This window comes from Schistocerca gregaria, chromosome 3, assembly GCF_023897955.1.
Source record: "Schistocerca gregaria isolate iqSchGreg1 chromosome 3, iqSchGreg1.2, whole genome shotgun sequence".
In the NCBI taxonomy this organism is placed as follows: Eukaryota; Metazoa; Arthropoda; class Insecta; order Orthoptera; family Acrididae; genus Schistocerca; species Schistocerca gregaria.
The window spans coordinates 787,522,759-787,546,251 of NC_064922.1; the positions used below are offsets into that span (position 1 = coordinate 787,522,759).

A 23,493-nucleotide genomic window follows, 5' to 3' on the forward strand; every position below is an offset into this window, starting at 1 on the left:
ATAATCCAGCCCAGTTCAAAAGTAATAGCAGTGTGCATAGCTATAACACCAAGAGACAGGATGATCTTCAATATGCAGGGTTAAATCTGACTTTGGCACAGAAAGGGGTGAAGTATGCTGCCACAAAGGTCTTTGGTCACCTACCAAACAGCATCAAAAGCCTGACAGATAGTCAACCAACATTTAAAAATAAATTAAAAGAATTTCTAGATGGCAACTCCTACTCATTGGCTGAATTTTTAGATATAAAGTAAGGGAGGAAAAAAAACGAAAAAAAGAAAACTAACTTAAACATTAGTGTCATGCAATATTTTATGTAATGTAGTGTCTTGTACAGACATCTTTTATTAACCTGACACGTTCCACATCATTACGAAGTTTCGTATTCATAATCTATGGAACAAGTATTAATCTAATCTAATCTAACCGCTACGGTCGCAGGTTCGAATCCTGCCTCGGGCATGGGTGTGTGTGATGCCCTTAGGTTAGTTAGGTTCAAGTAGTTCTAAGTTCTAGGCGACTGATGACCTCAGATGTTAAGCCCCATAGTGCTCAGAGCCATTTGAACCATTTTTGAACACACATTACAGTCAACGACACTTACGTGATACATTTAAACACAAAAAAATCACACTTTTCAAAGGAAAGGTGCCATTGTGCGCGAAGGAATCGTAAAGCCTTTCTGGTAGTATAGCCAATCACGACACACGAATTTACATACTAGAGGCACGTTGTGGAAATTTTTACTTCATCTGAACAGACTTTAAGAAACACCCTACAAACGATGGTATATACGTGTATGGCAGTATACATAATCGTTTTTACACAACTGTTTGCGAAAACGGTAACACTAAGACTAAAACATGTGATTATAATGAAATTTATACAAACGACCGGAATTTTAGACCTATAAATGTGTGTTAATTCCTAAGGGACCAAACTGCTGAGGTCATCGGTCCTTAGACTTACGCACTACTTAAGTAACTTAAAGTAACTTATGCTAAGAACAACACACACACACACACACACACACACACACACACACACACACACACACACACAAATGCCCGAGGGAGGACTCGAACCTCTGTCAGGAGGGGCCACGCAATCCGTGACATGGCGCCTTAAACCGCGCGGCCACTCCGCGCGGCTCAAAACTATACACTGAGCTGCCAGAATATTATGACTACAGACCTACTATCGATATAAACCCGTCCAGGCGACAGCAGCTCACCTGGCGAGGAATGACTGCTAGTCAGACACACGCACTCTGTATGTAGTATTATTGAGCGTGCTGTCTGTGTGTAGAAGGTGCGAGATCTGTCTGCGTTGGTCTGAGGCGCCTCATTACAGATGTAGGATGTCGAAGGCTGGGCAGACTGATACAACAGGAGAGGCGGCGAATGTGGCGGAACTGACATCAGACTTTAATACTGGGTAGAGTACAAGTACGTCTGAGCACACAGTGCACCGAACATTTCTAATGAGGGCCTCTGCAGGCGACGTCCCATACATGTGCCAATGTTAACACCACGACATCGGCAACTACGACTGAACTTGGCACGTGACCATCGGCACTGGTCGCTGCCGATGTGAGGCGTGAGTCCGTCGTCTTCCAGGGGAACAGCTCCCGGACCCCTATGCTATGTAACGGAGACAAGCTGGCGGCGGCTGCATTACGCTCTGGGGAACATTCACGTGGGCATCCATCGGTCCAGTGGAGCTCGTGCAAGGCAAGGAGTATCATACACTGGTTGCAGACCACGTAAGCCCCTTCATGACGATCCTGTTCCCCGATGGCAGTGGAAATTTTCAACAAGACAATGCACTATGCCCAAGGCCAGGAGTGTGGTGTAGTGTTTCGAGGAACACAATGGAGAGTTCCAGTTATTGTGCTGGCTCCCCATCTGGCCAGATCTGAACCCGATCGAACACATCTGGGATGTGATTGAATGTTGTGTCAGAGCTCATCGCCCACCCCTCCCCGGAATTTACAGGAATTAGGTGACTTGTGTTTGAAGACGTGGTGCCAACTCCCTCCAGCGACCTACTAAGCCCTCATTGCTTCCATGCCAATATGCGTCGCCACTGTTATCCATGCCAAAGGTGGACGTACAGGGTATTAGGTAGGTGTTATTAATGTTCTGTCAAATCAGTGTATACGCGCTTTGACCGTGCAAATCTAGTATACTGTGAAGCTGGCATGTGCTGTTATCAGAGATACTAAGACTCCATGGCATGGAATCAAAGAGGGCCTGGTTAAGCTATGGGGAACACATTGCCACACGATTTGTGGGAGCGTCCACAAAGCACCGACGGTGGTTACTGCAGGACCAGAACAAGCAAGCTGGTGACCGACCATACACCAAACATGTTCCATGGGTGAGGTGCCAGGCAAACGAGTAGGTTAGGATAAAAGCGGTACCTCGTTCTTCGAACAAGGCTTGCATATTCCTCGCCATATGTGGATGGACATTTTCCATCTAAAATGTGGAATGTGGAGATACCTGCAGGAGGGGAAGTGGCTCAGGGTCTAAAACCTTCCTGATGTAGCTGTTGCTATGCATACTGTCCTCGATACGTAGGACGTGGGATCGCAAGTTACAGCTAATGGCGATCCAAAACATCATATTAGACCTTCGGCCGCTATACCACTCAACAATGCAGTCTGTCCGACTGTGTTCACCAAGGTGATGTCCAACATGTACAGGGCCATTGTTGTAGGACAGACGGAAGCGGGACTCCTCCGAAAACACTACACTTCTCCATTCAGTACGCCACTGACGGCGTCCAGTGCAGTTTGAGATATTGGTGGTTTTTGGTCAGTGGAAACCGACACAGTACGATGCGTCCCACAAGTACAGCCCTCAGCAGATGGTTGCAAACCTTCGAAGTAGACATGTCCACACCTGCTGCCGTGCTCCAACGTCAAGCTGACACTGTACACAAAGCAACTCTGTGGGTTACAGCTATCCAAACAAGATGGCAGTCATCCTGTGCTGTGGTCGCAATGTGTGTTCCAGTACCCGCTTATTGATGTTTGACTTTCCTCTTCTATCAACTGGTTCTATACAAGCATCACTGTCATAGCTGATGAACAACAAGAGCACAAATTTGCTGGGACCTTCTACGCTCGTCTCCTTACGTGACCCAAGTGACAGTGGGTTGGAACCCTACATGGCACTAGGGTGAGGTGAAGAGACCTCATGTCTGCCTACCATGGAGGGTACCTGTGGTCCGTTGCTGGTACTGTTGGAGATTTTTCCTTGGTTGAGGATTGGAACTTTGTACACTCAGCCTGATGAGGCCAACTGAGGAGCTACCTGAATGAAGGCATAACGGTGCCAAGGTATGACAACGGGCCACCCTGTGCCCCTCCACACCATATCCAAGTGATGCCAGTGGTAGAGGAACACAACGGCTCATTAGCGTAGTGTTGGTCTTTGACGCCTGCTCATGTAGTATTGGTCCTAGTTAGATAAAGGCATTCACATCCTATCTCCCATCAGAACAACCATACGTTTTGCATCATAAGTATGAGTACTGTGGAGTTAATGAGCAACAAAAAAATACTTGCAGAATGATATCACTTTACTTCTCAGTAATTGTCCCAAAGGCATTAACTATGGAAAGAAAAGTAGGAAAAATAAGGTGGGGTAACAGATTATGAGTTCGAATTTTTTGGTGAAGTGAGATTTTTAGAAAGGAATTCCTTATTGCAAAAGATGAAAATTTTGCTTTCTTATGAAAAAAGGAAGTGTACAAATTTTCTAATGTTAAGCCGAAAGTTGTCCCAGAGTCAAGCGCATTTAAAATCGGAGGACTTCCCATGAGAGAGATACTTACTTGTATAATATGTCTTGAGGACTGAGCGTTGGTAAATTGATTGAATTGACCCAATCTCATCAGATGACGAGAAATAGTAGCGTTAAGTTATTGCTGGCTTTTCATCGTGGGGCGAACTGAGGCTCACAAATCCACACTTCACTATATAAAGGCACAATAGGAAGCACAGGCCATGTGTGTCACGTGGTAGCTGATTTTAGTAAACAAAGTGAAAAGCCGGATGAGTAGCCTACGTGTGCAAGACCAGATAACGCCTCTCCTCTCAGTCACACGTCGCCCAGTGATGGTATGTAGAAGGATATTTTGTATCTTGTTGATATGTTTATTTTCAACCCCTTCATTGTGAATCACAATATCAGTGGGAAGAAGAAAACCCGCTGCATCGACTTCAGGACCAATATTGCACAGTAGTTGTTAGAGAGTGCACAGCTACCTAAGTACTCTGATCGTGGGTGACCAACAGCGAGTACCACCACTATGTGACTTCAGGCGAAAACATGGTCTCATTTTCCGAGACACACACCACCAACTGAGAATTAAAAAATTCACAAAGTCATAAAAAAGTGTGTTTTGTGTTACTCAAGAGGAACATGAAGTGAAAGTGCGGCAGTGAAGAAGTGTGGTGCTCTATATATACAAGGGGCTGTCAAATGAAGACGAAGCTTGTGGGAAAAAGGTATGTAAACTCTTAATTTCTTCAGAAGAAATTGTAGCAACTGTTAATATCCAATGCCTTCATTCAAAAATGTTTGTATTTGATTACTGAGCTATGTTTGTACCCTAGATGGGCACTTTTTCGTCCAAAGCATATCGAAGCACATTACTCTCTTTCTTCATGCCTTCAAAAATATGGCAATTGCATGGAAAAAGAGCGGGACTGTGTGGACGATGTGTAAGGGCTTCCCACCAAAACTTCTGAAACACACTCGGAACAGCCTTGGAAACAACATAATGGCGCAGTTTGTCAAAATGTCTGGGCGTTTGGACTTGATAGCGCGCTTTAATTTTTGCGAAGTGTTCACATCCGGTGAGTTAGTAGTGCCACCGTGATGCGTTAAGTCAACCGGTGAGCGGGTCCTTTCAGTCAGATATATATCATCACCAGTTTCCCAGAACTGGCTCGCCTGTTGCTGTCACTACCCTCCAGAAGATTTTCTGGGAAGCCCTTAGACATCCTCCATGAAAACTGTGTCCCTCCTCATGCGATTTTGTAGGAAAGGATGTTATGATCATAAAGACACATAACAGGTACGAATATCACGCAGAAATTTGAAATGGTATTGCAGTAATGAAATGAATATAATTTTGGACTCCATTTTTGATATCTCCTGCAAATAAAACTGGTTGTTTTTGTAAGATACGAAATCACAAATGTGCTTTCAGCTAGAGGAAATTGCATTTTCAGTACAGCTATACTGCAAAACTCCAATACAGGCATAACTTCTGTGTTTCCTCGTACGATGTGTGTGGTTCACACAAGCTTGAATGTGATAAACCTATTAAAAATGTGAGAGTGGTTTGGAACTTATCAAGGGCCTAGTTTAAATCTTACAAGATCGGCTTATTTATAAATTACTTTGATTGGGCCACTCATGGGTTTTTATGGTTGTAGTTAGTTTTATGGGATGGCACTTAGTTGCAGATAAGTACGTCTTACGAAATCGCGTTTACCAATCATATAATTAACAAGTGATAGGAGTAGTAAATCTACTTCGAAACTCACTCACTTTGACCTTCAACTGTCTGCTGAAGGTCATCATATGCTTATCATGTACCCTACGCCATGTGTTAGTTGAGAGAGTTCCCCTTATCTAATATGTGGCAAGCCACATCACCCTTATCAATGATGCCATCATCATCATGTAACAAACTGTACCCACCCTCTCCCTCCCATTCTCTTCCCTATCTCCCATCGCCTGCCAATCAGAGTGTGGTATTTGGGTGTCCATTAAAATAAAAAAATCGCACTGTTGCCTCAGAACAGTTGTCTTGGCTGTGCTCAAAAATCTCTGACCGATAAAAGTTTTGCCTCATGTTCAAAAGTATTTCCGAAAAACAGCTTAACAGGTGTAACCTGTAGAATTTTTACATGTAAAACATGTCATAAACTTACAGGTTTAACAAAGCTTGTGAATGTCCATAGTTCGATCTCTGTACCAAACTTCGTGGAAGACACAATAAATCCACAAATTAAATATTTTCTGCATCTAGATTGTTCTTTAATGCTTGTTAAGTGTGACAATGTTACTTCCACCTAAAATATCTGAAAAATAGGTCAATAACGCAAGAATACAATACTTAGGTCAGTTACTGCATTGTTATTTTGGCACACACACACACACACACACACACACACACACACACACACACACACACACACACACACACACCTGTAGAAAGTGATGCCTAACACTTGATTTGGACTCTCATACTAAGTGCTCCAATGATATTTCCATGTCTAAATTGTTACAAAACACGCATGCTAAAAATGACTTCCTAAGCATGTAGCTAATACTCCACTTTTAGTTCTAAATGATATGAAGTTCCAAAATGGACATGACCATATCCATAACTGTAGAGACACATGTTGGCTAAAATACTATGTTAACCAGGCAGACACCCAAACAAGGAGATAATCTGTTTAGTGGTATCTATTGGAAGAATCTAGTTTATTTCATTTTTGCCAAAGTGACACATCTTCCTTTAGTCATGTTGGATCTACATGAAGACTCAGCTAATTTCAGAATGAGTTTTTCACTCTGATATGTTAATTAGTTACATGTTTAATAGGTCATTTGAACAATTCTTTTATAAAAAAAATGATATGAAATAGATCAGTTTATAGGATAAGTATATGTGCTTAGTGTTAACATTAACGAACAAATTGTTTTATTTCTGTCTGAGGCAGACAACTTAAAAACAAAGTACCAAACTTGTTGTCAGTTATTAAGTAGAAATTCGTCAATGAAATAGAAGGGGTTGCTTTACTACCTGCCAGACATTTTGTGTTATTGGGAAAATGATTAAATATTTTTGTTGCTGCATATTGAACTCCTTTCTGAGCCACTGACAGCTTTAATAATGTATAAGGTAGGTAATTTTTCCCTCGCATTCTAGACATGGATATCACTGCTCTCCTCAAATTGTGACAGACTATTTAAGACAAAATTCATTAGCGAATATATGTATTGTGATGGCGCGATATAAATACCTAGTTCCTTGAAGAGGTGACTACATGATGTCTGTGGATGAACACCACATATTATTCCATAAAACATTACTGAGTGGAAGTATGGAAAGTAAGTCAGCAGGTTGATACGTTTGTTTCCAAGATTAGTAGTTAAACGAAGAGCAAAAGTAGCTGAGCTTAATTGCTTGAGGAACTCAGTGATATGCTTCTTCAAGTATTCATCAAAGAAACCTAAAAATTTGGATCATTGGACCCTAATTACTGACTCCTGCTCTTGTGCCACAAAAATTGTTGGTATGACCCTATTTCTTGTAAAGGACTGAATACTGTGTTTCTTTTTCTTTTTTTTTTTTAACTTCAGGGAGAGTCCATTTTCTGAGCACCATTTCATAATTCTTCAGAATGTGTCATTTACCAGCTTCTCTGTTACATCTCTCTAATGAGATTTATTATAGGACTAGTATTGTCAGCAAAAAGTATCAGATCTCCTTATTGAATGTAAAGTGATAGGTGATTCAAATGTATATATAGGAGTGGACCAAAAATTGAACCCTGTGGGCCCCCCTTTGTGATTTCTCTCCACTCTACCCTTCCAACATTGTATTAATTATTCAGTACAACTTATTACATTGTGTTTGCTAAGTACAATTCTAACCAGCTATGTGTAAAGCTGTTAATTCCATAAAACTTCAGTTTTTCTAAGATAGTAACATGATCTAAACAATCAAACACCTTGAAAAAATCACAAACATAGGAACTGGAAACATTTTGTTATTTTCGGCTTTTACTATTTGATGAGTGAATGTTAAAATAGCATTCTCAGTCGAGCAGCCCTCCTGGAATCCAAACTATGTTAAGTAAATTGTTTCCACTGCAGTGTGAAAGTACTCTTGAGTACATTAATTTTTCGTATATTTTGGAAAAATATATCAGTAAAGAAACTGGACGACAATTGTTTAATTCTATCTTGTCACCTTTAATATGAAGCGGTTTCTTATGAAGCTTTCTGATGGATTAAAACCTTGTGCTGGATTGCGACTCTAATCTAGACCTTTGCCTTCCATGGGCAAATGCTCTACCTACTGAGCCATCCAAGCACGACACATGACACGTTCCTGAAACAGATATTAGTAAGTCCTGACGATAGATCGATAAACCTGAGTGGTTTTCGATATTATCACTTACAAGATGTCCTTCATTGATGTGTTTCGATATGTACTCATAGGGATGTCATCCTAAGTAAAAAATTCATCGAACCATGTAACTTTCTGAATATTAGTCTTATATGCACCGGAACAAAATTTGGAACACACATAAACACATATTGTTGACCTCTGACAACTTTTTTTATTATTGTGGACTTACTATGTTGCATCGCCATACAGATATAACTAGGGCTTATATCCTGCAAAAACGAATTAAAATCATCATGTGAGATGTCCTGGTGAGCTTGAGTAATTCGAATCAGAGTCGTATAATGAAATATCCTTTATGTGAGATGTACAGAGTGACTCATAACACTTCTTAAGGAATGAGTAGAGCAGTAATAAAAGAACTGGTGTAATAAGTCGCAGATGTCCTTTTGGGCTAGCGATACAACTTGACTATAAATAGTATGGGAGACTCATTACAGTTTGTAATGGGACTCCCATCTGATTTTGTAATATTCAGAAATGCATTATTATGAGAGTTTCAGGGTTGCACAAAAAATACAAATGCTATGAAATGCCCCTATTATTTCTTTACGCAGTTTATAGACATGCATTCGAGTAGATAATTTGAAATACACACGTAAATGCGTTTCGTTACTGAAGGATACTTTTCCTCGCTTACGCAACGCTCGGCGCATTTGGTATTTCAGATAAGATCAAGGCTCGGTACATCCTGGTGGCGCTGGGTATGAGCGGAATCGCCATCCTGTACTCGCTGCGAGTCAACCTGTCGGTGGCCATCGTGTCCATGGTGAACAACACGGCCATCTCCAGCAGCAGCTCCAGCAGCGACAACGCCACGTATGGTGAGGACACCTGCCCGCCAGCAGGCGGCGCCGACGTGGTCTACCGAGAGGTGAGTTCCTTGGCTCCCCTGCCAGCAGGGGTGTCCAGGCACGCTCATTTGAGAAGCATACCAACCTGAACCATGCAAGCAGTACGTTTGGGTTGACCTCAAGGGCTCGGTACGAGGAAGGATGGAGGATTGAGTGTAACGCCCCATTGACATGGAGGTCCTTAGAGGCGGAGAGCAAGCTCGGATTGAGTCATGGGTGGGGAAGGAAATCGGCCGCGCCCTTTCAAAGAAACCATCCCGGCCCAATGCAAGGGGAGAGGTGTTGAACCTATAGCTCAACTCTTGTAGCAGATTTTAGGCATTTTGTTAATTGCATGTATATGAATATTATTTGCGGTAACTCACTGTCATGTCGTGCATCTCACGAGGCTTAGAAATGAGATGCATTTGTTTGAAATAAGTCACTTTGCTTTAGGGGCTATTTTTTATTTGAAGTCACGACGGTCGCATTTCTTTATCCTTTGATTTTGAAACTCTGGCAGCAGCAGTGTATTCAAATAAAATAGTGGAATCGGCAGTATAAACAAGATGTGAAATAGTCCACGGTCGCTTCATAAATAATGAAAACCAAAGTAAATATCTTACTATAAAAGAAAACACTCGCGAGATTTACGAGTGTCGTTCAGTAAGTAATGCCCCACATGCCTTGTTGGTCACATGATTCTGTGCGCCGGAGAAGTTTCGAACCGTTCTGGCAGATGGCAGAGCCGTAGTACAGCGTCAAAATAGCTTCGACATACGACTCACGTTAAAAGCAGCGTGCTGTTTTTGAATTATTGCGGACAGCAAAAGAAACCGTGGTTTGGGTGTGCAGTCTACAGCGATGCTGCAGTTTATAGGAGTACAGTTGGGTGATGGGTAAAGAAAATTACAGCCTCAGGAGATGCACAAACAGAGCTCCATGATCAGCCACGCTCGGGACGTCCTGTCACAGCCATTGCTCCAGACGTGCTGAACCGTGCGGATGCCATTATTCGTGCCGACCGGCGCATCACAACTCGACAATTGGCTCTGCAGTTACTGGTCAGCATTGGAAGTGCGTCTGCAATGATCTAGACTCTCGGATATTCAAAGAGGTGCTCACTGTGGGTTCCACGAATGCTCACAGCGGACCACAAGATTCAAAGAAAGGTAATTTCGTCTGAATTGTTGGAATGTTTTGAGACCGATGGAGAGAACTTTCTGTCACGGATCGTTACGGGGATGAAAGCTGGGTGCACCACTTTGTGCTTTTACCAGCAGGGAATACATACTCTTCCACATCGTTGACGTACGGCCATAGAACCTGATGGAGACTACGTAGAAAAATAGGACATGTACAAGAGATGTTGATAGATATTCTCACCAAATTCCGACTCTTAACAGTAAGTATGTTCTGAGAAAAAAAGTGAAGTATTAGTTATTGAACGACTGTCGTAAAAGTTTTCTTGAATACAAAATGACTTCTTGCAGCTCAATTCTTGATGAGCTAAGTCTTTTTCTGTTTATTCGCTGTTTTTATTTTGTTAATATGTATTGACAGCGATCCGCCCCGGCTTCGAACAGGTTACACTAAGTGTCTACGAATTGTGTGGTGTAGCGGTAATAGATTACGCACGTACACAAACCTTCCTTATGAATCTATCTGTTCGTTAATACCGTATCAAAATATCCACAGTAGTTCCTGATTTTATCCTTCACATACAGACAAAAAAATAAGGTATGCCCTGTGAAAAAAATTCAGTTCAAACAACGAGGGTAGTAACGCTCTTCTCGAAGTTCCGTTTCTTTGATAAGTGTGAATAACTTCGTCGTTCAAACTGTAGGTTTTTGTTTACTAGGGAGGTCTTATTTCACGCGGGGCAGTAATGTATATTATTAAAGCAGTCAGTGACTGAAAAGAAAAAGACTTAGCTGCTCATCGGTAATTTAACGGCAAAAAGTGTTTTTCAGTTTTCAGGAAAAGAAGATATGTATTTAGCTTTTTATTACGAAGCCATGCTAGAACGTAATGCCTGCCAATTTTTCGTAAGAAAACTCTTACAGCTTTGTAAATGAAACAAATGTTGTTAACATTCCGCATCTTTATTCTTCGTTTCTTCATACATGCAGCCCTCTGCCGCTTGCGTGTAACTTTATAGTGTGTAATGTAACAAGTCGGTGTGTGAAGAAACAGTGTGGATAAACCGAGTTTCGAATTCGTAGAGTTCGTCCACACATGTAGCTGCCTCTGCTTTAGCATGATAACGCCAGAACACACATGAACACTGCGACATTTGCAACAATCCGACACCTTGGGTTTACTGTCATCGATTATCTTCCATGCAGTCCCTACTTCGGCCCCATCAGGTTTTCATCTGTTTCTACAACTTAATGAACACCTTCGAGGACTTCACGTTGATAAAGATGAAGCGATGCAAGAAAAGGTGAAGTTGTGGCACCATCAACGAAGTGCAACAGTTTGTTTGTGTGGCCATCCTCCGCAGCAAGCATATAAATACTTGTTTTGTAAATACATTCCTGGAAATTGAAATAAGAACACCGTGAATTCATTGTCCCAGGAAGGGGAAACTTTATTGACACATTCCTGGGGTCAGATACATCACATGATCACACTGACAGAACCACAGGCACATAGACACAGCAACAGAGCATGCACAATGTCGGCACTAGTACAGTGTATAGCCACCTTTCGCAGCAATGCAGGCTGCTATTCTCCCATGGAGACGATCGTAGAGATGCTGGATGTAGTCCTGTGGAACGGCTTGCCATGCCATTTCCACCTGGCGCCTCAGTTGCACCAGCGTTCGTGCTGGACGTGCAGACCGCGTGAGACGACGCTTCATCCAGTCCCAAAGATGCTCAATGGGGGACAGATCCGGAGATCTTGCTGGCCAGGGTAGTTGACTTACACCTTCTAGAGCACGTTGAGTGGCACGTGATACATGCGGACGTGCGTTGTCCTGTTGGAACAGCAAGTTCCCTTGCCGGTCTAGGAATGGTAGAACGATGGGTTCGATGACGGTTTGGATGTACCGTGCACTATTCAGTGTCCCCTCGACGATCACCAGAGGTGTACGGCCAGTGTAGGAGATCGCTCCCCACACCATGATGCCGGGTGTTGGCCCTGTGTGCCTCGGTCGTATGCAGTCCTGATTGTGGCGCTCACCTGCACGGCGCCAAACACGCATACGACCATCATTGGCACCAAGGCAGAAGCGACTCTCATCGCTGAAGACGACACGTCTCCATTCGTCCCTCCATTCACGCCTGTCGCGACACCACTGGAGGCGGGCTGCACGATGTTGGGGCGTGAGCGGAAGACGGCCTAACGGTGTGCGGGACCGTAGCCCAGCTTCATGGAGACGGTTGCGAATGGTCCTCGCCGATACCCCAGGAGCAACAGTGTCCCTAATTTGCTGGGAAGTGGCACTGCGTAGGATCCTACGGTCTTGGCGTGCATCCGTGCGTCGCTGCGGTCCGGTCCCAGGTCGACGGGCACGTGCACCTTCCGCCGACCACTGGTGACAACATCGATGTACTGTGGAGACCTCACGCCCCACGTGTTGAGCAATTCGGCGGTACGTCCACCCGGCCTCCCGCATGCCCACTATACGCCCTCGCTCAAAGTCCGTCAACTGCAGATTCGGTTCACGTCCACGCTGTCGAGGCATGCTACCAGTGTTAACGACTGCGATGGAGCTCCGTATGCCACGGCAAACTGGCTGACACTGACGGCGGCGGTGCACAAATGCTGCGCAGCTAGCGCCATTCGACGGCCAACACCGCGGTTCCTGGTGTGTCCGCTGTGCCGTGCGTGTGATCATTGCTTGTACAGCCCTCTCGCAGTGTCCGGAGCAAGTATGGTGGGTCTGACACATCGGTGTCAATGTTTTTTTTTTTCCATTTCCAGGAGTGTAAAAACAAAACTGTACCGTTATAGATCCCACTGATGATGCCTTAGACCAGGAGAAGGCGAAACGCGCATGGGATAAAATAAGTAACTAGCTGCAGGAAAAGGCAGTTTTATTTACAAAACAAGAAACATTCAATACTGATCGTATCAGTAAACTGGTCTCTCGATGGGAGAAAGGTGTTCGTCGCCGGAGTGGCTATGTTGAGAAATAAACAAACAAGCACGACGAATGAAGATGTAGACCCTTTAAAAACTTAACGAGCTTCCACACGAAAAATTCGGAGTCATTACGTTTGAGCACTACCTCGTATTTGTGTTTCACTCGTACAAGCAGAACCCTCAACGGACTATTTAATACGTCATTACTATCGTTATCAGAAAGATAAACGTCACGAGAAGAGCATTATTTTAGACAGGAAATAACGCCGAAGAAGGCGATTTATGATAGATGGGCCACAAGGAGATGGAGGCCTATATAAAATAACTATATGATAAATAAAAAATAATATATACTAAGGTGAAGACGTTCGGTTCGACATTCGGTAAACATTTTAGGTTTTTGTTATGATGCCAACAACGTATATCTCACGTTAGGAACACATGAATTGGATAGTAGCGGTAAGAGTGTGTAATTTTTCCTCCGACCTACGAGATTATAAATTCGTTAAAGCAATCAGTCATTCATGATAGGAAACACAGTCACTCAAAATGATTCAGAAATTTTACTTGTTAGAATGAAATCAGGGGATGATTCTTCTTCTCTGCAGGCTCGTGCTTTGCGGCAGTCTGCTAATCTGTACAAATAAAATGTCTCGTAATTTTGGGAGCGTTGTATAATCAGTCGGGAAACCTCAGATCAAGCGGATATTTGGCTTTGATGAAGTTTAACCTTCCGAAGAAGTAATGGAGCTCTTGGATTATTAAATGCAGGTTCGTATCAAGCCTTTCGGAAGTTCCCTTCATATTAACAACCACACAATATTTCGATGAATGTCATTAATTCTCAATTGTCAAATACACACCGTTGTATGAAGGAGCAATATATATGTTTCCCTTTTAATCTTACAGTTCGTATCAGTTATCTTCTGTCATAAATCTCAATAATCAGATTATAGTTCTTCAAAACAAAAACTCAGGCTAATCGGCACGAGGACCATCTCGGAAGCTTTTTTCCTCTAACCACCACCAGAGAGAGTACTACAAAGAATAATTATGCACTCATGGCAAAGCTATTGAATGAAACTATTTTGCGCATGGATTCTGCGAGTATGAAGATAGAAATTTTGTAAACGTCATTCAAGGGTAGAATTGTATCAGAATAATTCATCGAATATAAAGAGATATTACGAACAGACGCGTATGGACAGTCACTTTCCCTCGCTCAGTACGAGAGTGGAGTAGGGAAGAAGACCAATAATGTTGGTAGGATGTAGTCCCTGTCATTCACTGTGCAGTGGCTCGTGGAATAAATATGTATTGCAGAGGTAAACGACTCACTACGTTAGTATCTAAAGAAGCTTCATTGAAGTTCCATGTCGTGCAACTCAGCCACCTTCTGCATCATGTTCAGAGCTGCATGCCGTCCCTTCACATTCATTGGAGTGTTGGAAGCTGACAATAGTGAGTTGGATGTGATCAAGATCGTCTTCAGCCAAAGCATTCTGAAGGAGTGGTAAACTTGGATGATAGACACTGTCTATGAAAAGAGCACTAGCTAAGAGGGCTTAACCAGAAACGTGGCTGATGGCGGAGTCTAGGAGAGTGACTGTCAGCAAATGTCTGGCGGACCGCTATAGCGACTGGTCGGTGCGCACCGTGTTGCAGGACGGCTCGTTCGTGTGGGACGAGGAGATGCAGGGGATGATGCTGGCGGGCTTCTTCTACGGCTACACGGTGGGCCAGGTGCCGGGCGGGCTGCTCGCCGAGCGCTTCGGCGGCAAGCTGGTGTTCGGCCTGGGCGCGCTCGTGCCCGCCATCCTCACCGTGGTCAGCCCCTTCACCGCCTGGGTCAACGAGTACTTCTTCTTCGCCATGAGAATCCTCGAGGGGCTCGTCGAGGTAAGTCAGCGTCAAGCGCGGTGCCACGAACGCACCGGCAACGACAGCAGCGCAAACCTGCCTCACTGGAGTAAGTTGGAAGTATCGGTCCATCAGGGCCCGCCCGGTTGGCCGTGCGCTCTAACGTACGGCTTTCCGGGCGGGAAGGAGCGTCGGTGAACCGGCCAGTCTGTGGATAAGTTTTTAGGCGGTTTTCCGTCTGCCTCGGCGAATGCTGGCTGGTTCCTCTTATTCTGCCTCAGTTACGCTACGTCGGCGATTGCTGCGCAAACAAGTTCTCCACGTACGCGTACATCACCATTACTCTACCACGCAAACATAGGGGTGACACTCGTCTGGTGTGAGACGTTCCCTGGGGGGTCCACCGGGGGCCGAACAACACAATAACCCTGGGTTCGGCGTGGGGTGGCGGAGGGGTGAAGTGGACTGCGGTAGTCGTCGTGGGGTTGTGGACCACTGCGGCTGCGGCGGGGACGGAGCCTCTCGTTCGTTTCTAGGTCCCCGGTTCACGTACAATATATACAATACAATCATCCGCCGTTGAAGGTCTTGTCTAGACTTTTAGATGCATTATGGCCTTCATCTGTGAGCTTCCACACTGCTCCTACATTTTGTCATCATCTTCTTTTTTCTGTTAGCATCATCTTTTAAGTCTTTCTTATATCCGAATGATTGAATGAATGAATGAATTTTAACTATTTTACTTCGGTATTACGTGCTAAAATTGTAAGAGTTGCCTAATTAAATTTAAATTAGTTGTAGTAGTAATCTGGTAATAAAAACTCTGCATTCACACATAAACACGTGAAACATACGCCAGACACACAACAGAAATATCATTTTCGTCGTTGCTAACACATACAGTAAGAAAAAAAAAATAATTGGAAAGTGTCACTAATCTGTGCAGCAGAAAACTGTAATAAACCCGGAGACGAATAAAGTAATATCTGCAGTCAGCGAGTTCTCAGATGGAACTGTTTTCAATATTTTTTCATTAAAGATAGCATCATCTCCAGTGACACATTAACCCTCGATTACTGAACCCTTGTAAAATCAAAGATTGCAGTAGGGTATAAAACAGCACATTTTGTACTTAATTTGGTATACAACATACCATTGGAGATTTAATAATTGTGATTAACTGAAGCATAAACTACAAATTATGACTTTCTGTGAATAAATTGTGGAATAGTAAACCTTAGGATGGTTTAGTAGCAATGTAGCATTTTCCCCCTTTAATGTTCTAGCGTTGAACAGAGCCACTCTCTTTCTTTTACCAAATACGTCTCTACTTCACGCCAGAAGGTCCCACAGCCAGACAAACCCTACTCATTTTTATCTTTTCAGCACTCATACCTCTCACAACAAAGAAAGGTAATGAGTAAAAAGGGCTTGTCGCCTTTTAAAACACACTAATTTTCTCATTTCCTACCATACACTTTACCGCAGTTTCGTTATCAATGTTTTTTCTTTAACGCAATGAAATGGGCAATAATGGTAACAAATACCTAACTACAATTAAACATGAAGATAAACTGAAAAATGAAAAGAAAATGTGGTTGTGGTGCAGCATATATCAATTTCCAAATTCCTCAGCCAACTGTTCGAGAATAAAATAACATGAAAATTAGGTGTCTCGAAAACGACAAGGAATTTTAGAAATTACAAGCCATATTTAACACCGGAACACTTGTCACTCGTTCGTGTGAGAGCCTTGTTATCTGACTGCCACCCGGCCGCGGTGGTCTCGCGGTTCTAGGCGCGCAGTCCGGAACCGTGCGACTGCTACGATCGCAGGTTCGAATCCTGCTTCGGGCATGGGTGTGTGTGATGTCCTTAGGTTAGTTTTTAAGTAGTTCTAAGTTCTAGGGGACTAATGACCATAGCAGTTGAGTACCATAGTGCTCAGAGCCATTTGAACCATTTGACTGCCCTCCCAGAGAACAACACCGCCAGCACCGTCAGGGAAAAGCTTGCACATTTACAGGTTTTTTCTTTTCTTTTTTTTAAAAAAAAGAGAGAGGGAGAGAGAGGGGGAGAGGGAGAGAGACTGACTTATGGAAGTATACAGAAATGACGGAAGAAACAATATTACCATGTTTTACACGATCGCACAGCGATATTCTGCAGGTTTGAGGTCATAATCGTAATGTTCAGTGGCATACTAATAATGGTGAGTGCAAACTTCGAATTTCGATTTTACACTTAATTAAAAAATAAAAGAAACACGAAGGAATTATCTGAATGTGTCGGAAATTGGTAGACGTGATGTACACTATGTGATCAAAAGTATCGGGACATCTGGCTGAAAATGACTGACAAGTTCGTGGCGCCTCCCATCGGTGTTGCTTGAAATCAGTATGGTGTTGTTCCAAACTTAGCCTTGATGACAGCTTCCACTCTCGCAGGCATTTGTTCAATCAGGTGCTTGGGGAATGGCAGCTCATTCTTCACGGAGTGCTGCATTGAAGAGAGGTAGCGATGTCGGTAGGTGAAGCCTGGCACGAAGTCGGCGTTCCAAAACATCCCATACGTGTTCTGCAGGATTCCGGTCAGAACTATGTGCAGGTCAGTCCATTACAGGGGTGTTATTGTCGTTTAACCATTCCGCCACAGGCCGTGCATTATGAACAGGTGCTCTATCGTGTTGAAAGATGCAATTGCCATCCACGAATTGCTCTCCAACAGTGAGAAGCAAGAAGGTGCTTAAAACATCAGCGCAGACCTGTGCTGTGATAGTGCCACGCAAAACAACAAAGGGAGCAAACCCCCTTCATGAAAAACACGACCACACCACAACACCACCGCCTCCGAATTTTACTGTTGGCACTACACACGCTGGCAGATGATGTTCATCGGGCGTTCGTCGAAGCCACACCGTGCCATCGGATCGCCACATCGTCACTCCACGTAACTTTTTTCCACTGTTCAATCGTCCAATGTTTACGCTCTTTACACCAATCGAGGCGTCGTTTGGCATTTACCGGCGGGATGTGGCATTTACCGGCGGGATGTGTGGCTTATGAGCAACCACTCGACCATGGAATCCAAGTTTTCTCACCTCCCGCCTAACTGTCATAGTACTTGCAGTTGATCCTCATGGAGTTTGGAATTCCTGTGCGATGCTCTGGATAGATGTATGCCTATTAAACATTACGAACCTCTTCAACAGACGGCGGTCTCTGTCAGTCAGCAGACGAGGCCGGCCTGTATTGTTTTGTGCTGTATGTGCCCCTTTGCGTTTCCGCTTCACTATCTCATCGGAAACAGTGGACCTATGGATTTTTAGGAATGTGAAAATCTTGCGTACAGACGTATGCCACAAGTAACACCCATTACCTGACCACGTTCGAAGTCCGTGAGTTCCGCGGAGCTCCCCATTCTGGTCTCTGACGATGTATAATGACTACTGAGATCAGTGATATGGAGACTGGAAGTAGGTGGCAGCACAAAGCACCTAATATGAAAAACGTAGGTTTTTGGTGGTGTCCGGATACTTTTGATCTCATAGTGTACATGTATAGACAAACAAATGATTATAATTTCAGAAAAAATTGGATAATTTATTCAGGAGAAAAAGCTTCACGACGCCACCTCTGGCTGTTATTCAAACGGTTATTTGGTTTGGCATTGATCGGTAGAGTGGTTGGATGTCCTCCTGGGAGATATAACGCAAAAATTATGTCTGTTTGACTCTCTAGATTGTCAAAATCCCGAGCTGGTTGGAGGGCCCTTCCCATAACGCTCCAAACCTTCTCAATTGGGGAAAGTTCCGGCGACCTTGCTGGTTAAGCATTAGAAACTCTCCGCATGTGCGGGCGGGAATCACTTTCTGAAATGTTGCCTTGAAGGGTAACAAAACAGGGCGTAGAATATCGTCGACGCCCCACTGTTCTGTAAGAGTTGCGCGGAAGACAACCAAAGGAAACTTTCTATGAAAGAAAAGACACTGCAGACCATTTCTTGTGGTTGTCGGACCGTACTGCGGGTCACAGACAGGTTGGTAGACCACTGCTCTCAGGGGTGTTCCCAGAAACGTCTTTGGCGTTGTATCTCACTGAACAGAGTAGAATTGTCATCAGTGATGAATCCGTTTCGAACTGAGCCGTGATGACCAGTGAAGGCGAGAGTGGTGCAGGACTCAGCGCATGCCCATACCATAGACCAGATTTTGCCAGACGTTTACATTGTTCGCTGATCTATTATGGATATGAGTATTACTTAACGGAGCATATGCATTTCCGCGACATGAAGGTGCCTGCCAGTGGGGACCGTTTTCGCCCAGCGCTTTCTGCCATACAGTGCTACAGTTTCGTGATCTTCAAGTGCATCCTCATTTGGTTGCAACACAGCATTTCAGTGAGCTCCCGTCCTAGCTTCCTCATGTCGACTGATGCTGTCATCACTTTGCACACTGTCTAAGGTATTGGAATAAGCCAACATTCCTTACATGCCCATCTTTAATTTGAAACGTTCCATCAGTAGAAAATGTTTCTAGGTACTCTACTGGAGCTCAGACTTACGTAGACGATGATATTGCACTTGGGTCTGCCACTGCAGTTCCGGTCTTACTGAAGCAACAGTCGTCACATTATTAGCACAGAGCAAAGACCGATGTATGTTCTGGTGGAGGTGGTGTGTACAAGACCCAGCAGAAAGTCATCCTTTGTCAGATTTGATAAAACGCAGGGTGCAAGTGTTATACAACTCCACATCCACAGGCGCGAGACATCTGGGTGCAGAGTTGGCAAAGTTTACTGTAATGGCTTGATTAATAATTGCCTTTAATTAAAAGATGTTGTAAAAAGTTCATAAAAACGAATGCCTTTACGAACGAGTTCTACAAGAAGCTTAAAAACGAGTGTAATACATGGATGAGTTCGGATGTTAAAAACAATATCTGTAAACGTCAAGGTAAAATGCCGTGAGCTAAGCTTTTATGAAAGTTAAAGGAATTTAAACAAACAAACAAAAGAAACCACAAGGAAGTTACTCATTAGTACTATCAGCTACACTCCTGGAAATTGAAATAGGAACACCGTGAATTCATTGTCCCAGGAAGGGGAAACTTTAGTGAAACATTCTTTGGGTCAGATACATCACATGATCACACTGACAGAACCACAGGCACATAGACACAGGCAACAGAGCATGCACAATGTCGGCATTAGTACAGTGTATATCCACCTTTCGCAGCAATGCAGGCTGCTATTCTCCAATGGAGACGATCGTAGAGATGCTGGATGTAGTCCTGTGGAACGGCTTGCCATGCCATTTCCTCCTGGCGCATCTGTTGGACCAGCGTTCGTGCTCGACGTGCAGACCGCGTGAGACGACGCTTCATCCAGTCCCAAACATGCCCAACGGGGGACAGATCCGGAGATCTTGCTGGCCATGGTAGTTGACCTTCACCTTCTAGAGCACGTTGGGTGGCACGGGATACGTGCGGACGTGCATTGTCCTGTTGGAACAGCAAGTTCCCTTGCCGGTCTAGGAATGGTAGAACGATGGGTTCGATGACGGTTTGGATGTAACGTGCACTATTCAGTGTCCCCTCGACGATCACCAGAGGTGTACGGCCAGTGTAGGAGATCGCTCCCCACACCATGACGCCGTGTGTTGGCCCTGTGTGCCTCGGTCGTATGCAGTCCTGATTGCGGCGCTCACCTTCACGGCGCCAAACACGCATACGACCATCATTGGCACCAAGGCAGAAGCGACTCTCATCGCTGAAGACGACACGTCTCCATTCGTCTCTCCATTCACGCCTGTCGCGACACCACTGGAGGCGGGCTGCACGATGTTGGGGCGTGAGCGGAAGACGGCCTAACGGTGTGCGGGACCGTAGCCCAGCTTCATGGAGACGGTTGCGAATGGTCCTCGCCGATACCCCAGGAGCAACAGTGTCCCTAATTTGCTGGGAAGTGGCGGTGCGGTCCCCTACGGCACTGCGTAGGATCCTACGGTCTTGGCGTGCATCCGTGCGTCGCTGCGGTCCGGTCCCAGGTCGACGGGCACGTGTACCTTCCGCCGACCACTGGCGACAACATCGATGTACTGTGGAAACCTCACGCCCCACGTGTTGAGCAATTCGGCGGTACGTCCACCCGGCCTCCCGCATGCCCACTATACGCCCTCGCTCAAAGTCCGTCAACTGCACATACGGTTCACGTCCACGCTGTCGCGGCACGCTACCAGTGTTAAAGAGTGCGATGGAGCTCCGTATGCCACGGCAAACTGGCTGACACTGACGGCGGCGGTGCACAAATGCTGCGCAGCTAGCGCCATTCGACGGCCAACACCGCGGTTCCTGGTGTGTCCGCTGTGCCGTGCGTGTGATCATTGCTTGTACAGCCCTCTCGCAGTGTCCGGAGCATGTATGGTGGGTCTGACACACCGGTGTCAATGTGTTCTTTTTTCCATTTCCAGGAGTGTATTAATTGTATCATGTGCTTTAAAGAAACCACACTGACATGTAGCTGTGAAGGATTAATGTAAGGTGAAAATATGGCATTTTAGGATAGACAGCTCGACCGGTTGGCCGTTCGGTCTAATGCACAGCTTTCCGGGCGGGAAGGAGTGCCGATCCACGGCACGAATCCGCCCGGCGGATTTGTGTCGAGGTCCGGTAAGCCGACCAGTCTGTGGATGGTTTTTAGGTGGTTTTCCATATGCCTCGGCCAATGCGGGCTGGTTCCCCTTATTCCGCCTCAGCTACACTATGTCGGCAGTTGCTACGCAAACAAGTTCTCCACGTACATATACACCACCATTGTTCTACCGCGCAAACATAGGGGCTATACTCGTCTGGTGTGAAACGTTCCCAGTGGGGTCCACCGGGGGCCGAAGCGCAGAATAACCCTGGGTTCAGTGTGGGACGGCGGAGGCGTGAAGTGGACTGCGGTAGTCGTCGGGTTGCGGACCACTGCGGCTGCCGGCGGGGACGGAGCCTCTCCGTCGTTTCTAGGTCCCTGGTTAACATAACAGAGGATATACATGTGTTACAAAAACCTTTGAGCTGATGTAATTAGTAAATAGCAACTGAAGCAGGAAACTATGTTTAATATATTTAAGAGATTATGCAGCACGCAGATGTTTACTCCTACATCGAAGAAAGCCAAAAATAACACCAACATTGTTTACGAGTTATCGATAGCTTAATATATACTCAAACTGAGAAAGTAATGTTTATGAATTTCAACAGGAATGCAGCTACTTGTCAAACATTAAGTTTAAGAAATGTTTTTAAATAAAGATCAAGATCCATTTATGATTAGATCATGTCTCCTTGAAACGGCTGTCCCAAACATATCTATTCCGTTATCGTATTGTAGCCTTTAACTACTATAATAATGTGCGGCATGTCTCTGAATGAGAAATTGGTCATACACTGATGGGAAAAAAATCGCAATACCAAGACGAAGTTGTGCGAAATAAAAGAAATTTGGTTGGCGTGTTTCTGCTCTGAAAGGTGATGTCTATTCTAATTTCTCGCCAGTTTGCATAAGGGTGGCGCTAGCAGCGCCACTATGAAGACGAAAGTAATGTTACGTTTAAATACGTGCTGTAGCGGTCGTGAACGTGTTACCTTTGAAATGGGATGTGGAGAGTTGTGTTCGTCAAGAATGCCTATAAGGCAACAAAGACGAATTATCAACACATCAATGAGTTTGGAAGAGGTAGTGTAACAGAGCTGCTGATTTCTTCTGACATATTGCATAAAGACTTGACAGGAGCGTATTCACTGTACATTACTGCTGGCAGCGGTGGTCACGTGAATGTAGGGTCCAGGCAGACCAGACTCCAGGCGGGCACGTGGCACTACCGGGATGGAAGACCGTCGTGTTTAGCGTGTGGTTGTGGCACATCTTACTGCATCCGCAGCAGCAATTTCAGCGGCAGTTGGCGCCACAGTGCCACAACGAACCGCTACAACTCGGTTGCTTCGAGGACAGCTACGAACCAAACATCCTGTCGCTTGCATTACACTGACTCCAAACCACCGCCACTGGCGACTTTAGTGGTGCCAAGCGAGAGCTCACTGGAGGGTAGGATGGAGGTCTGTGTCTGATGAAAGCTGCCCAGGTGTTAGTGTTGACAGTGTATTGGTTAGAAGGAGGCTATTTGACGGCCTGCAATCAGTCTGTCAGTGTGCTAGACACATTGGACCAACAACTCGAATAATGGTCTAAGGTGCGATTATGCATGACAGCAGGAGCACGCTCTTGGCTATCGAACGCATCCTGACTACAAATTTGTGCGTCAGTATGGTGATTCGACCTGCTCAGCTGCCACTCACAAACAACACTCCAGAGGATGTTTCTCAGATGGGTAACGGTCGCCCACATACCGCTGTTGTGACCAAAGATGGTCTACAGAGCGTCGACGTGTTGTCCCAGCCCGCTAGACCACCAGATCTGTCTCCAGTCGAGCACAT

The 23,493-nt window shown here is 44.8% G+C and overlaps 1 protein-coding gene across 3 annotated transcripts in view; it reads left to right on the forward strand.

The window, feature by feature from the left end:
• LOC126354240 (sialin-like) overlaps positions 1-23,493 on the forward strand; it is a 516,792-nt gene that overhangs the window by 24,507 nt on the left and 468,792 nt on the right. For all 3 annotated transcript variants that reach the window (XM_050003739.1, XM_050003738.1, XM_050003740.1), the window contains 2 exons: positions 8,898-9,103; positions 14,823-15,056. In XM_050003739.1, the coding sequence (XP_049859696.1) occupies positions 8,898-9,103; positions 14,823-15,056 (440 nt within the window). The remainder of the gene's footprint in view (positions 1-8,897; positions 9,104-14,822; positions 15,057-23,493) is intronic.